The sequence below is a fragment of the Heterocephalus glaber genome, unplaced genomic scaffold, assembly GCF_053883595.1.
Source record: "Heterocephalus glaber isolate CG9 unplaced genomic scaffold, H.glaber_assembly_v1.0 deba00001452, whole genome shotgun sequence".
Lineage (NCBI taxonomy): Eukaryota > Metazoa > Chordata > Mammalia > Rodentia > Bathyergidae > Heterocephalus > Heterocephalus glaber.
Genome location: NW_028258302.1, coordinates 7,569,647 through 7,585,818, shown reverse-complemented (window position 1 = coordinate 7,585,818; position 16,172 = coordinate 7,569,647). Strand labels below are relative to the sequence as shown.

Sequence of the window (16,172 nt, the reverse complement as noted above, 5' to 3'; positions counted from 1 at the left end):
ATAATTAGTATCATTCTCAGTGATCAATTTTTTTTTAACGTATGAGTCTTGAATATCTTTCCACTTCAGTATATTGGATCAAAAAGATTGCTGGTTAAAAATGGAAATTTCATGGTATCTTTACAGACTAGATATGGTTTTAAGGATAGGGAAGGAATCCAGGTGTGTTTGTTGTTCCCAAGAAGCTCACAGTAGCAATGAGGTAAATAATAATTATAATGCAATAGACTGAGTTCTACTAAAGAACACTATTCTCTAGTAGTACTAGGAATTATTTTAGCACAATCGAAAGAGCATCTTATGCTTTGCAAAAGAGAGGTAAATATGTCAGGGAATGAAAGAGATTTTGAGTGAGTTTCTAAGAGAATATTTTGCAGGTCAGTTGTGTCCTAGAATGATTAATTTACTGGATTCATTGTTCTTGTCTTTGGGAAATACATGTCATCCTTTGCCAGCATCAGTCAGCCTTTTTGCTATCTGAAATCGTGGTTCTGAAAGCAAAATCTTTATCACATATGAATGAATGTCTTTTAAAATTTGATGGCTTGAAACTGTACCAGAAATTACTTCAATTAATATTTTTTTGTATTTCATTTTGAGAATATTATGTGAATTTTTTTTTCTTTCTTTAGGGAGGTTGTTGACTCAATGGTTCAGCATTTTAAAGTAACTATCTTTGGAGACCGTAGACCAGTATATGATGGAAAAAGAAGCCTTTATACAGCTAATCCACTTCCTGTGGCAACTACTGGGGTAAGATGTACATTCCTTTATTGTAAAGATACACTTTTCCCATATCTCCTTTTAAATGAATTTATTACTATTTTATACTATAATCTATATAAATGTATACATCTATAACATTTAGATTTTTTAACTTTATTAATCCAGTGCCTTAGACCACTCGGCCACACTACCTAGATTTTTTAACTTTCTTTGTTGAAATAATTTCAGATTTATGGAACAGTTGTAAAAAGCATTCAGAGAACTCTCATTTGTCCTTTCCCCAGATTCACCAATGTCCTTACTGTTTGCCACATTAGTTTTATCATTTTTTTCTTACTCTTTTCCTCTCCTTTTAGCTATACATAGGGCTTTATGTGTATTTTTTCCTGAATCATTAACAGTTAGGTTGTATATATCATACTACTTTAATGTTTTAATACCTTAATGGGTATTTCCTAAAAATAAAGATAAAAACCATGGTATATTTGTTAACTTCATTAAATTTCACATTGATATGATACTTTAATCAGCAATCCATATTCTAATTTTGTCAGTTGTTTCAATGATCTTGTTAATAGCATCTTTCTCCTCTCAGATACAAGATCTAGTCCAGAATCATGATACATACAGCATGTCTCTTTAGTCTTTATTATAGAATGATTTCCTAGCTTTTTTTTTTCTTTCATGATGTTAAAATGATTCAAGATTACAGGCAAGGGCAGGCATGGTGGCACATGCCTGTGATCCGAATACTTGGGAGGCTGAGGCAGAGGATTGCTCCAAATTCGAAGCCAGCGTGGGCTACGTAGTGAGTCTAAGGCCAGTCTGAACTGTATAGGGAAACCCTGTTTCAAAGGGAAAAAAAAAAGGTTACAGGCAAGTTATTTTGTAGAATATCTCTCAGTCTAGGTTTGTCTCATGCTTCCCCTTGAATACATTCTAGTTATGTTTTTGTTGTTGTTGTTTTGGTTTTTTTTTTTGGTTATGTATTTTTGACAGGAATATTACATATACATTCTTTCCATTTTATGTGCTTCATGTGGGAAAGGTATATAATATGTTTAAGTCCATTAAAGGTGATGTTAACTTTAATCTCTTGGTTAAATTGATATCTGCCAGATTTCTCCTATCAAGATATTTTTTTCTCCTTGTAGTTAGTAAGTATCTTGTGAGGAAATACTTTCTTTAAAAAAACTGTGGTAAAATACATGTAACATAAAATATACCATCTTAACCATTTTAAGGTACAATTCAGTACATTAACATTCTTTTGTGATCATCAGCAACATCCATCTCCAGAACTATCTTTTTCTTGTTAAGCTGAAACACTATTCATTAAACAAAAACTTCATTGCCCTCAGCACTCAGCCTCTGGCAGCCACCACTCTCTTCCACTATGAACCAGGCCACTCTAGGTACCTAATATAAGTGGAATCATGATGAAGTGTTTGTCTTTTGGTGACTGACTTATTTCACTTAGCATCATATCCTCAAGCTTTATCCATGTTGTAGCATATGTTGGATTTTTTTTTCCCTTTGAAGACTTAATAATATTCCTTTGTATGTATACAACACATTCTGTTTTAGCTGTTCATCTGTTGTTGGAGACCTTTTGGCTATTGTAAGTAATCCTGTCACAAATGTGGTGTACAAGTATCCCTTTGAGACCGCTTTAGTTTCTTTGAGTATATAACTAAAAGTCAAATTACTGGATCATACAGTAATTATTTTTAATTTTTTAAAAACGCAGGGCTGGGGATTTAGCTCAGTGGCACTGGTGCCTTGCAAGAGTGGCCTGCCTCCTGAGTTCGATCCCTGGTACCAAAAAAAAATGCACTATACTGTTTTCCAAAGAGGAAGCACTGTTTTTCATTCCAACCAACATTGTATAAATGTTTCCATTTCTGGACATCCATGCTAATACTTGGTTTCTGGGCCTTTTTTTTTTTTTAGTAGCCACCTAATAAGGATGAGAAGCAATCTCATTGTGGTTTTGATTTGCATTTCACCTGATAAGTAGTGATACTGAGCATCTTTTCTTACATTTATTGGCCATTTATATGTCTTTGGATAAATATCTATTCAGGTTCTTTCACTCCTTTTTTACATTCTCACAATCAGTCCACCTTTAATTGTTTGAATCATTTAAAAAACTTACTCAACTTGCAAAACAATGAAACCAAAGATAAATCACTCATAAGACTACCTTCCCAATATAATGTCTCTAAGCATTTAAAAAATGTTTTTCTTGGATTTCATTGTGGCATTTTCATACATACATATGTATGAAACTATATGACGAGACCCTGTCTCAAAAAAAAAAGAAAAAGTAAGACACATTGCCATAATCCCTCTCAAAATACTCTCCCTTGCTTTAAACACACTTGTTTTGTCAGGAGCTTCCTACTATATTGTACAATGTGCACTTAGGAAAAAAGATATCAATAAAATAAATTATCAAATATGTAGTGAGTACTTAGAATAGACATCAGCATTTTCACACAAGCTGTGTACTTGCTTACAAAACCTAAACAATAACATCAGAAATAAAAACATGGGCTGGGGATTTTGCTCAGTGGTTCCTCCAGCACCTGCCTCACAAGTGCAAAGTCTCGACTTCAGTCCATGCCACTAAAAAAAAAACCTATGTGAACTGTGTAAATACAAACAAAAGTCTCCTGCAGAAAGAATCTTTTGCTTCAACTGTCACAGCCAAGGCAGTCTTTGTACATGAAAACTGCAAGCTCCCTTACAAGTATCACTTATATGTATAAGTGTAAATATACGTGATAGCACATATATTTGTTTTCCTGTCCCTTCTTGTAGGGCACAGTTGACATCCTTTTGGTTTTCCTGTTGTCATAGGTCTTTGGGATGCTGTGCCTGCCTGTTCAGTGTGCTCCACAATTTTTTTGTGTGTGGTTCCCTGGACAGAAACATTCTGTTTTTCCTCTGTTGTAAATGATCTCTTAGGAGTTCCAGTCTCAATCCTCAAACTATTTATGCTACATATGTTTAGGATCAAGTTAAACACAACCATTGGCCAACACTTTGTGTTTCAAGTGACATCATAGTTGCTGCATAACTCATCAACAATATCTATTCTGCCTTTGCTTTTGTTGTAGAATGTTTCCATCTTAGGCTTCCATTTTGTTGAGGTTTCTCTATCAATATTTCCATCATGATGCAGTGTTGATATCAGCAGTACCAGTTTGTTTTTATTTGCCATAACGAGGCCAGTGTAAATCTTTCTGAAATCCAAAGATTGTACTATACAATTGTCTGTTTTGAAATTACAACATTTCATTTGGAATTTCTGCTTTGTTCCTGCATACAGTTCCTACACTGGTCAACTTGTGCGCTGTTAGCAAATGTAACATCAATTATTGAATGTCACATTCCAATTAGTTTGGGAGATGGGAGCAACAAGTATGTTCACAACATCATTCAGTTTATTACTGTATGAATAAGGACCTGGTGGCTGAGTTCCAGGATAAATTTCTAAATTGAAATCATAATAAGTCTTCACATCTACAAGAACGTAAATTTTTATGCCATATTTTGACCCATCACTTTTCTACAGAAGTCTTTTACATTTGTGCGATTACCATGAGAAATTTCTACTAAGTACAGCAGACGTATGAATGGTTTCAGTTCAGCTAGTGAGGTGTCATAATAAATACTTTTTTGAATATGGCTATTGGTGCACACATTTTACTTGTATTTCAGCCTTTGTGTATTTCACAGCATCTTGTAGCATTTCATCTATTACAATTTCCAACATCGAATGGCAGTACTGGCATTCTGTCTGATAGGTTTCACCCCTGCCAAGACCCTTACTATATTTTTCACACCTAGTTCAAACATTGGATCTTTCTATTCATTGCCTGATCATTTTGCAACATTTCAACTAGTCAAATATGCACTCACATTGCTGTTTTCTTTGTCATCTGAATCAAGGAGGCCTGCATTCCCTGTGTTGGTATCAGTCAATTCTTGCTCCATTTCATTGTCACAGGAACTTTCGTTCACATGGCCAATATCAAAGTCATTATCATCTTCATCACTTCTGACCTCCTCCAAAACTTGCAAATCTGGCTTTTCATTTGCCATTGTACTGAATTGGGCTACTTCTGCCGGAAAACTCAAAAGAAAACTTAAAAAAAAAAAACTAATCCTAAATGCACTTAAATTTAGCAATGAGCATTTCATGGGTAAAACTCACCTGTTGCTGCTTTGGAGCTCCTGTACACACTTTGCTGTTCATCTGCAAAGTGGGTGAATGCACAGATGGGTTTTTTTCTTTTCCCATGTGCAGCTACTGTGAGTCACACCCACATTCTATTATGTTAAAATACATGTTTTCGTAACACAATGGTATGGGTGTATTTTACCCCGTGATGCTCAGGTAATCAAACATATGCAAGATGCCACATTATGTGGGTAAAAATCCCAGTTTGACACTTTCGGACACATGCACACACCTTGCCATTCATCATACCAAGTGGGTAAACAAAGATTGCTTCCTGTATCCCCTAGGCACAGCAACTGAGATACACAGCTGGCTACTATTATGCTAAAGTACAAATTTTTAGTAGAAAACTATGGGATGGGTTGTAACCCAATGTTATGCCCTTCTTAAAACAAAGAAAAAAGAAGGAAAAAGGAAGGGGAGGGGGTTAGGGAAGTAGCTCAGCAGTAGTGACTTGCTTAGCATGTGTTGGACCCTGGTTTCCATCTCCAGTACAGTACTGGAAAAAAGAATTTGCTTCATTTGTATGCAGTTATTCTTCCAAACCATCCTTCTTCACCCTTGCCCCTTTTAGTTAATACACAGTTACTTGCATTAATGTTTTTTTTTAAGGTGATTATGTTAATCATTTGAAATACATTCAAGTTTATTTGATCTTGCTTATACTTAGGCTTAATTTTTCCCCTCTATCCTTGTTGATTCTTAAAAAAATTTTTAAATATACAGAACCTTTAAAAATTATTTTTCTGAGATAGGGGCCTCACTGTGCTATCCAGGCTGGTTGGTCTTGAACTCTAAGGACTCAAGTGATCCTCCCACCTAAGCTGCCCATCGCTGAGACTGCTGCCCAGCTGTGTAGAACTTTAATGTGTTTCCAAATGTCAAAACTATACCAGAAAAATATACTGTAGGCTGGGGATTTAGCTCAGTGGTTCTGGCCTTGCAAGCTCAAGGTCCCAAGTTCAATCCCCAGTACCAAAAAAAATATATATATATGTATATACTGTACCTAGAATTATTCCTCCCTTATTCTAATTAATACCCTTCCATACTTTAAAATAACCAATTTCTTCTTTTCTGGTTCCTGCTTCCTGTGTTTCTTTTTCCAAAAGTAAGCAGATATGTGAATATTTTTTATTTCCTCCTTAGTCCTTACACAACAGATATCCTACTATTTGTAATCCTTTGCACTTTGCTTTGTTAATTTAATAGTATGTCTTGGAAATTATTCCACAGCAGTTGTAAAAGATCTTCATTTGTTTTATAGCTGCTTAAATGTTAGGGCATAACATTTAGGTATGTTAGGTAGTTTTCAGCATTTTGCAATAATACTGGCATGAATAACCATGTTATTTGCATTTTAGTCTATTGATTTGACATTGAGATTCATTTTTAATTTTTGCATTTTCTCTGAGTTTTTTAATTAAACTTTAAATGATTGTAGTTTTGTTTTTTTTTTTTAAACATTTGCCACTTTACTTTTGTCCCGTGAACAGGTAGATTTAGATGTTACATTACCTGGGGAAGGTGGAAAAGATCGACCTTTCAAGGTGTCAATCAAATTTGTCTCTCGGGTGAGTTGGCACCTACTGCATGAAGTACTGACAGGACGGACCTTGCCTGAGCCACTGGAATTAGACAAGCCAATCAGCACTAACCCTGTCCATGCCGTTGATGTGGTGCTACGACATCTGCCTTCCATGAAGTGGGTGCTTCTGGCTTTTTTTCCTCTTTAGATTTTCAGTGTGAAGGTTTTCCTTCTAAGAGTGAGTTGTACAGGCCTTCCTTGGTTAACCTTCATGTGTTGTGAATTTTGATTATTTTTTAAAGTAAAATAGCATGCCTATAAGTTCATTGACAGAATTAAGTTATAGAACATTTTCTGACTTTTGTAAATAAATACACATCATTAGCTTAGCTGTTCTAATGAATTTTTTATAGAAAAATGTCTCACTCTTTCTCATAGAGCTATAGATCTTGAATAACTGATATATTTTAAGATATAGTCCTGTAGTTAAATTGCCTTGTTTTAAAAGTAAATTTTACTGTTCAAACAATAGTGTCAAATTATGTTGAAATTCCTGCTCTTGGGCTGGGGATTTAGCTCAGTGGCGCCATGCCTGCCTGGCAAGTGCAAGGTCCTGAGTTCAATCTCTGGTACCAAAAAAAAAGAAAGAAATTGCTGCTCTTAATCACACTAGCATTTCCAGTGTGTATATGTATACTGGAGGTGTGTGTGTGTAAGTTTCTTAGTATATCTTGAAACGTTTATAGAAATTTTTTGATTATTTATTTAGTATTATATAAGTTGGAACTGTTAACTGTTTAAAACCTATTTAAGTGGCCAGGGATTTAGCTCAGAGGCACTACGCCTGCCTCGCCAAGTGCAAGGTTCTGAGTTTGATCCCTGGTACCCCCCCCCAAAAAAAAAACAAACTATTTAAAGAAAGTATTTTAAATAAAACTTACTGATATGTTTGCCTGCCTTGCAAGCGCAAGGTCCTGAGTTCGATCTCCGGTACCAAAAAAAACTCTTAACTGATATGCAAATTAACAATTCTGAAAATGGATAATTTTAGTGAAGGATGTTGCTAAATTTTTTTCATTTAGAATGGCTACTTTTTGCTTTCATAAATTTGGAAAACATTTTGTTTCATATATTAATAATTATGACCATCTTGTGCTTTAGTCTCCATTTCTATGCAGATTTAAATACTTACACAGGAAGGAAAGGATTGAACATGCCATTTTAATTTTTGTAGATACACACCTGTGGGGCGTTCCTTTTTCTCAGCTCCAGAAGGATATGACCACCCTCTGGGAGGGGGCAGGGAAGTATGGTTTGGATTCCATCAATCTGTTCGACCTGCCATGTGGAAAATGATGCTTAATATCGATGGTAAGAGAACTGAAACCATATTCTGAATTGGGTAGTTGATTTCTATATAGCAGTGTGTGTGTGTTTTTGTGTATTTATATGTACTGACCTCTTGAAGTAATATTTGAAAATGTATTATGACAAACTGGAAAAACCTTTATATTTTTATTACATTTCATTTAGGAAGCTTTTATGCAGAATTTGTGTGGAATGCTACTATACATGAAGCAAGCACATGAAAACAAACATAAAAGCCTTAATGTAATCATCTGAGAAATCTTTTTTCATAACTAATTCACTTTTGTCCGCTTTTTTTGGTTTTGTTTGTTTGTTTGTTTGTTTTGGTACTGGGACTCTAACTCTGGTCCTTGCGCTTGCACAGCAGGCAGCGAAACCACTGAGCTAAATCCCCGGCCCCTCTTTTGTCCTTTTAACTCAAAGTCAACATTTCTTTGTAAAATACATACAGTAAAGAAATAAGGAGCCAGGCATAGTGGTGCGTGCCTGTAATCCCAGGACTTGGAAGGCCGAGGCCAGAGGATCACTTTGAGTTCAAGGCCAGCCTGAACTACAGTGAGACCCTGTCTCAAAAAACAAAAAGAAATAGTCTGTAAGTCTGTAGGTCATGGTGACCCCAGGCATTATGCCTGCTGCTAGTACCTAAAGTGTTGCTAATTGCATTCTCATTTTCAGGTACTGTCTTACAAATATTTTTAAGCTTATATAAAAGTAGAGAGAACATTATAAATTACATACGTGTAGCCATTATTCAGATTGTCAGGATTTTTCTACCTTTGGTTATTCTGTCTCCATTTGTCCTGTACTTTAAATTAAATTCTGGACACCATGTTGTGTATCCCTACTGCTTCAGTACATATCTCTGAAAACTTGTGCATTATCTTACACAGCACCAATATCATTTTTGTATGTAAGAAAATTAATAATTTTTATACTGATATCCTCCTCATAGTCCTTTTTTTCTTTATTTTCTCAAATATGTTTTTTTCTAGTTAGTTGATTCTAATCAAAACAAGATCCACATACCATAATTGGTTATTATGTCTTTTTTAATCTACTAGTCCTATTTCCTTCCTTCTTGTTTGTTTGGATTTCTTTCTTTCCTTTTTATATCACTAACTTGTAGAAACTTGATCACTTGACCTATAAAATATTTTCCAAAGCTGAGTTTGTCTTTTATTTTCTTGTATCATTGCTTTGTTCCTCTATCCTCTATATTTCCTTGAAATGAAAGTTAACCCTAGAAGTTTAAGTCAATTCTAGTTCAGAATACTTAATAAATATTTTATATTGTGTCGTGCTGGTAAATGCACAGTATTAGTTATCCCAATTTTAATGGTGCTAAAAGTAACCTGTAGATTAGAGATTATTGATCATTGTTACACAAATCATATATTTTACTAGAGATTATCATCAGTTGGTAACTTTTTCAAATTCTGTTATTTTTCCTTTTTTATTATTTTTCTATTAGATGGAATGCTTATGTGGGAGAGTACGATATCCTATTGCTAATTCATTAATGTTTGATGTCTTCCTTACTTTCTGGCATAGCAGAATAATCTTGACTCATCATATATTTTTGCCCAGTATCTGGAATTGGCCGATCTTCAAAGGATCCTTCATCTTTCTGGATCAGTACATAGTTTCCTCATTTTTTTCCAGCAGCATCTGCCTTTGTGAAAATGAGAGAGGACATGTTTAACCAATCCCTTTTAGATGTATACTGGAACTGTTCTCAGTTACCTGCTGTTTCAGAACATCATTTCATTTGTATGTAGATATATATGTAAGATAAATTCTTGGAGGTGAGTTCATGGGTTAAGGGTAAATGTGTTTGTAATTTTGATTGCTATTGCTAGATTTCCCTCCGTAGAGGTCACAGATACTTTGGATCAGTGAGTGAGAGTACCTATTTTCTTATGTCTTTGCCACAAGAATTATCAAACTCTTAGATTTTTGTCTATCAGATTTGCAAGAAATAGTTTCCTTATGTGCTGTTAATTTGCATTTGACTACCTTTTCACTTATGTCAGACCCTTTGTCTCACTTCCCTCCTTTCCTTCTGTCCCTCTATCTGTCTCCTTCCTTCCCTCTCTCTCCCTCCTGTTTTTCTTTCTCTTTGTAGTGCTGGGGATCAAAACCAGGGCCTTGTTCATACTAGACAAGTATGAACTGATACCACTGAGTTGTACCCCCAGGCCATTTGTGTTTCTTTTTTAATGAACTGCTTGTGTGGTTTGTGTCCTTTGTCCTTTATTCTTACTGGATTTTTGGTCTCATTTACTGAGAGTGCTTTTTAAATTAAGATTAACTCTTTGCCTGTAATATGAGTTGCAGGTGTTATACCTAAATTATTTGTCTTTGACCTTTGTGTGGTGGAATTGTTTGTTGTTGGTTTTTTGCCATACAAAAGCTTGTCTGATGGATACGCTCATACACAGACACACACTTATGTATTGGTCAACTATTTCCTTTATTTATTTATTATTTTGCTGTGCTGAGGATTGAACCCAGGACCTTGTCCATGTTAGGCTGCTAGGCTAGCATTCTACTTTTGGGCTCCACCCCCAGCCCCCCTTTATGACTTTTAATATCTGATAGGGCTAATTCTTACTTTATCACATAAGCTTTATAGAAGCTGGGGAACAGGTTGTTATTTTTATTGAGGTCTTGTTTTATAAATTAAGTTAGGACAAATTGGCATCTTTAAGGTATTCTTGTGTTCAGGAACATAGTATGTCTATTTTGCTTCCCTCAGGAGAGTTTTAAAGCTTTTCCTCACATAAATTTTCCCTATTTCTTGTTATTGCTAAAGATTTTCTGTCTTTTGTTGCTATTAGATTTATAGATTATAGTGATTATTGTTCACATACATGAAGACTTAATTTCTGTGTACTGATTTTTATGTCTTATTGAACTTCATTATGGTTTATGGCATTTTTAAAAGGGTTTTCATGGGATTTGTAGCTTACAATCATATCATCTATAGATAGCTTTAGGTTTAGCTCTTCTTTTAGATTTTTATGCTTCTAATTTTTTCCTTATGAACTTATATTAACTAATTTAGACAAGGACAGTATTATTAAATAGTAGTGATTATACTGCACTCTGTTTACTGAAACCCTACTTTTTAAATTAAAATGCAAAAGTAAGGTGAATCTGCAGTTCTCTCTTTTTCTGTGCAGCTTTTTTCAAGTTTTGATTTTAATACTATATTTCATTTAAAAATTAAGAATTTTTCCTTTTTCTACAGTATACAACAATTATCACATAATATTAAAATTCTCAGCCCTTAGAAGATTTAGGAGAATTTACCTGTAAAATGGCCCCTGTAATATGACCTAGTGTTCTTTATTACATTTTGTTTGGTGGGCAGTTTTTAATACTTGCTTCATAAATTTTGTTCACAAAGGTTATCTAGGATCACTTTTATAGGTCATATTACTTACTAGAAAATTATTTTATGCAGATTTAATATAGTTTATACAGTTTTACAGAGCAATTTCTTAATATTTTTTGAAATTTTCTCTATTTCTGTGGTTTTCCCCAGTTTCTTACTTTGCATAATTACACTTTGTTTTTCTTGATTAGAGTAGCTAGTATTTATTTAGTCCTCTGATTTTTTTTTTTTTCCTCCCCAGCAGAAAAGCTTTAAAATTTTTTTTAAAAGTTTTTCTGGCTTTCTGTTTTCTATCTTCTTAATTTCTTTTGTTTTTATTTTATTCCTCTACTTTTATTCAGTTAACTAAATTTATTTTTCTGTCCTCTTAAACATAAATAACTTACTTTTAGTTTTTATTATTAGTAAAAGTATTTAAAATAGGGCCAGATGTGGTGGCACATGCCTGTAATCCCAATGCTCAGGAGGCTGAGGCAGAAGGATTGCCATGAATTTAAGTCTAGCCTGGACTACATAGTGAGTTTGAGGCCAGTCTGAACTACATAGCGAGATCTTGTCTCAAAAACCAAAACCAAACAACAAAGTATTTAAAGTAATGACTTCTTTTCTGGTCACTGTTTTAGTTTTATTACAAAGCTTTTAATTTGCAGTATTTTATCATAAACTCCACAGATTTCATTATATTTCCTAAGGTTTACATATTGAGAATTTTTAAATTTTCAGATTAAAGGCCTTTTAGTTTTCTGGTTTTGTTTTGAATTTTTAGTTTTATGTGTTGTTAATTAGAGAATGTAGTTGTTTTTTGGATGTTTGTTTTTGTTTTTGTTTTTTGTTTGCCTTTTAAAGACACTGGTGTGCCTAGGTTGGTTTTGAACCCATGGGCTCAAAGTGATCCTCCCACCTCAGATTGCCAAGAAGCTGGAAACACAAGTGAACATCGACAATCTGCTTGTATTTCTACTTTTAGAATTTGTTGAGATATTTTTATATCCTAATATATGGTCAGTTTTTGTATAGGTATTTCAAAAGATATTAATTAGGGTAGAATGAAATTAATATCCACCAGAACTGCCATTTTGATCATGTTATTTCTGTATTTATTTTTCTTTTCAGACTAAGAAAAATAAATTTTAAGTTTCCTAGTGTTTGTTTCTTCTTATACCCCTTATAATTTCTGCTTTATGAATGTTGAATTTTATTACTTGAAGCATGTATGTTCATAATTTCTTCATTGTGAATTGTAATCTTTATAGTGATAAAAGTGACATTTTTTTAACTTTTTGGCCAAAATTGTACATTGTTTGATGAAAGAATTGTAACCTGTGGTTTTGTGAACTGTATCCTATCCTTTAATTTTTCTTTTCCTTTTTTTATTAACACTTTTGGGGGAGGGGTAGTATGCTGAGGATTGAACCCAGGGCCTAGTACGTGTTAGGCAAGCACTCTGCCTACCACTAAGCTACGTTCCCAACCTTTTGTTTTTTGTATAAAACTTCCTGAACCACAGATATATCTGTTTTTGGTGTTTTTTTTACAGTGCTAGGGATTGAACCTAGGGCTTATGACACAATAGACAAGTGCTGTACAACAGGTCTACACATATGTCTTTATGACAGCATAGAATGGATTTGAGCCTGTAAATGGGGTTTTTTTTTCTTTTCTTTTCTTTTTTTCTGTTTATGAATGAGTTAAGCCAGAGAGACAGGAAATTCTTGGTCTTGGTTTTATCAAGTTATTTTATGTCTTTTTTTCTAATTGATGTATTTCATTTGTTTTTAATGATAATTCCAATATTAGAAAAGACTCCCTCCACACTCAGTGGTTACCTTTATACTTATGCCTTCATATGTTCATCTTCCTTTTTTTTTTTTAAAGCAGGGTAATTTCCCTGAATTTATTTTTTCCTTCCTTCCTTTCTTCCTTCCCTTCCCTTTACTAACTAGTTTTAGCCAACATTGTATTATTATATTACCCCTTATATTTTTACTCTGTAATTTTGCTTAAATTTTTAATACCTGTGTTTTAACTTTGAATCCTATTACATATAAGGTGCATTTGTGGAGTTGATTATACTTTTTTATATTTTCTGTTCTTTTATTTTTATTTATCATTTATTTGTATCTAATATAATTCTTATATTCTTAGAGTATGTAACAGTTACATTCCATTCTGTCATTTGTATGTACATTTGTTTTCCTTTTTTTTTTTTTTTTTTTTTGTACCGGGAATCGAACTGAGGATCTTGCACTTGGAAGGCAGGCAGCGGAACTACTAAGCTAAATCCCCGGCCCTACATTTGTTTTCTTAAATCTTTACTTCAGTATATTGGTGCTCACTACCAGTCCTTTGCTGAGGTTTTTTTTTTCCTGTCATTTGATGGTTTCAGTTTCTCCTCAAGTTGTTTCTTCCAGAAGGGGTCATATGAATAGGAACTGAGATTTTGCATATTGTCTATATATAGTATTCCTGAAGGTCGTTTTGTTAAATACAAAATTATAGGCTCATATTTTCTTTTTCTTTTTGGTACCAGGGATCGAACTTGGGTCCTTGCGCTTGTGCAGCAGGCAGCGAAACCACTGAGCTAAATCCCCGGCCCTCATATTTTCTTTCTTTGAGTATCTTACAGGTATTTTTCTCTTGTATTCTGATACATACTGAATGTCCAGTAGAGAAGTATAATGCTGATTTGATTTTGGGGGTTTTTTTTGTTTTTTCTTTGGTACCAGGGATCAAACTTGGGACCTTGCACTTCCAAGGCAGGCAGTGATACCACTAAGCTAAATCCCCAGCCCCTTTGTTTTGTTTTTTGAGACAGGGTCTCACTTTGTAGTTCAGGCTGACCTTGAACTCACCGTGTAGCCCAGGCTGGCCTCAAACTCACAGCATTCTTCCTGCCTCAGTCTCCCAAGTACTGGGATTATAGACATGCATCACCATGCCCAGCCTTGATTTTATTGTTTTTAGAAGGGATCTACCTTTTTTTGTCTAGTTGCTAGAAATATTTATTCCCAACTATTTTACTAGATTTTTTTCTTAATTGGTCATTTGGGGTCAATTTTATTTAAAACATGAGATTGCCTTTGAGAATGTAAGTGCAAGTCATGTTTTTTTAAAATCTGTCATTTTTTAAAAATTTCCATCCAGTGTGCTCTTTACTGTGCCTTTTGTGGTATATGTTTTACCACCATGTGCTTATTGTAATTTAGTGTTCATTTTTATTTTTTTAATTTAAAAAATCTTTTTCTTCCATTTCTGTGCTGAGTTCTGCCATGCTTCTTACACTACCTCCCATTGATTAGCTATCTCTTCCTGGAGTTCTTAAGTGTCTGCTCTAAGATCTTTCTTCATAGGTGCATTAAGAATTTTTAGAATTTGTGTTAAATAGTAGGATTGTAGTTTTCATCTACTTTATGATTGTTGAGTTTTTTTGTCAGAGATGTCATACTGCTTTTTTTACATGACATCTTTGTGCAGATACTAAAATGTTTTTGTTTACACTTGAATGATGTGCATTCTCTCAAACCATCTATCAGAAGGGATTTTAGGAGTGGGGCAAGAACATCAATTGCAGCTTAGGAACAAGGTACTTTTCCAAGTGTCTCTGCTTAAGTCCTCCATTCTTTTTTGTGCTGATGGATTCATTCAAAATATGACATCTCCTATGCTTCTCAGTAACTTCAGTGATTTAAGTAGTGTGAACTACCAGCCATGAGTACTCCGTTTCTCCTACGAAACGATGCAGCTTTGCCTTTTAAATTGCCTGTTTTTTAATGCTAACAGAGAATTTGTGACAGGCATACAGTTGGAGTTTTTTTGTTTTGTTTTGTTTTTTGAGACAGCATCTCACTATGTAGAACAAGCTAGCCTGGAACTCGTGGCTGTTTTTCTGCCTCGGCCTCCTGGGTGCTGGGATTACAGGTGTGCATTCCCATACCCAGCTAATACTATTTTTTTTAACTTTTCTATGCATTTGAAATTGTTTCACAATAAGAAATTACAAAACTGTATGCCTCACTTTTAGAAGGGTAGTCTTTTCCAAGACTGTCATTTGAGACCATCCCCACCTATTCTTATAAACTTTCTGTACTTTCTTTCTCCACTTCCCCCATTCAATCAGAGTTCTGAGCATTGCACTTCCTACTTAAAATAGGACCTTTCTTTCTGGGAGTGAAAATTTTCTGTTTCCCCCACTAGGCTCCTTTACACATCTTGTCATTCTCCATGCTCAGATGTGGCTTCTTCCATAGGTTCCACTAGCCCCACATACTTTGGAAATATTTATTTATAATTTGATACTTTTCCAGTTTTTTATTATCTCCTAGTTTTAGTGAAGATACATGAGTTTTTTTCCTTAACTTTCTCTCTTGTTCTGCACAGGTTCTAGGAGAAAGATGGGAAACTTTAGAACTAAATTGTTGCTATGTTCCTACTGGAACTTGAATTCTAGCTTTGGAAAGTTTTAAGAAATAATTTCTAAGTAACTCATCAGTCAAATCACAAAAGAAATTTTAATTTGGAACCAAAGGGTAACTACTAATAATGTGTATCTGAACTGGTATGATCAGCTAAAGCAATACTTAGAGAGAATTATACTTTAAATGCATATTGCAGAAGAAGAAAAGCATCAGTGACTTGAGTGTTCATCTCAACAAGTTAGAAAAGTAAGAAAATTAAATGCAAAAAGAATAGAAGGAAATAAGAGATTGAAACAGAAATTAATGAAATAAAAACAAATTATCTTTTTAGGTAGGGAGATTTCAAAGGTTTGTGAAAAGGATAGTGACGTGATCATATTTGTTTTCCAGAAAGAGACCTCTGGCAACAGTGTGGAAAATAGATAGAGGAGAAAAAACTAATCTGAGAAGCCAGTTAGGAGGCTTTTCAATCACTAGTTCAGG

General features: G+C 34.2%; 1 protein-coding gene across 7 annotated transcripts in view; it reads left to right on the top strand.

Moving 5' to 3' along the window:
- LOC101716266 (argonaute RISC catalytic component 3) overlaps nucleotides 1-16,172 on the top strand; it is a 119,305-nt gene that overhangs the window by 31,797 nt on the left and 71,336 nt on the right. For 4 of the 7 annotated variants that reach the window (XM_087215299.1, XM_004850944.3, XM_021263315.2 and 1 more), the window contains exons 3-5: nucleotides 633-753; nucleotides 6,475-6,683; nucleotides 7,741-7,877. In XM_087215299.1, the coding sequence (XP_087071425.1) occupies nucleotides 633-753; nucleotides 6,475-6,683; nucleotides 7,741-7,877 (467 nt within the window). Of the gene's footprint in view, nucleotides 1-632; nucleotides 754-6,474; nucleotides 6,684-7,740; nucleotides 7,878-9,539; nucleotides 9,680-15,113; nucleotides 15,193-16,079; nucleotide 16,172 lie in introns of those variants that run through there. The other 3 variants (XM_087215301.1, XM_004850945.3, XM_087215300.1) reach the window with 3 other exon arrangements.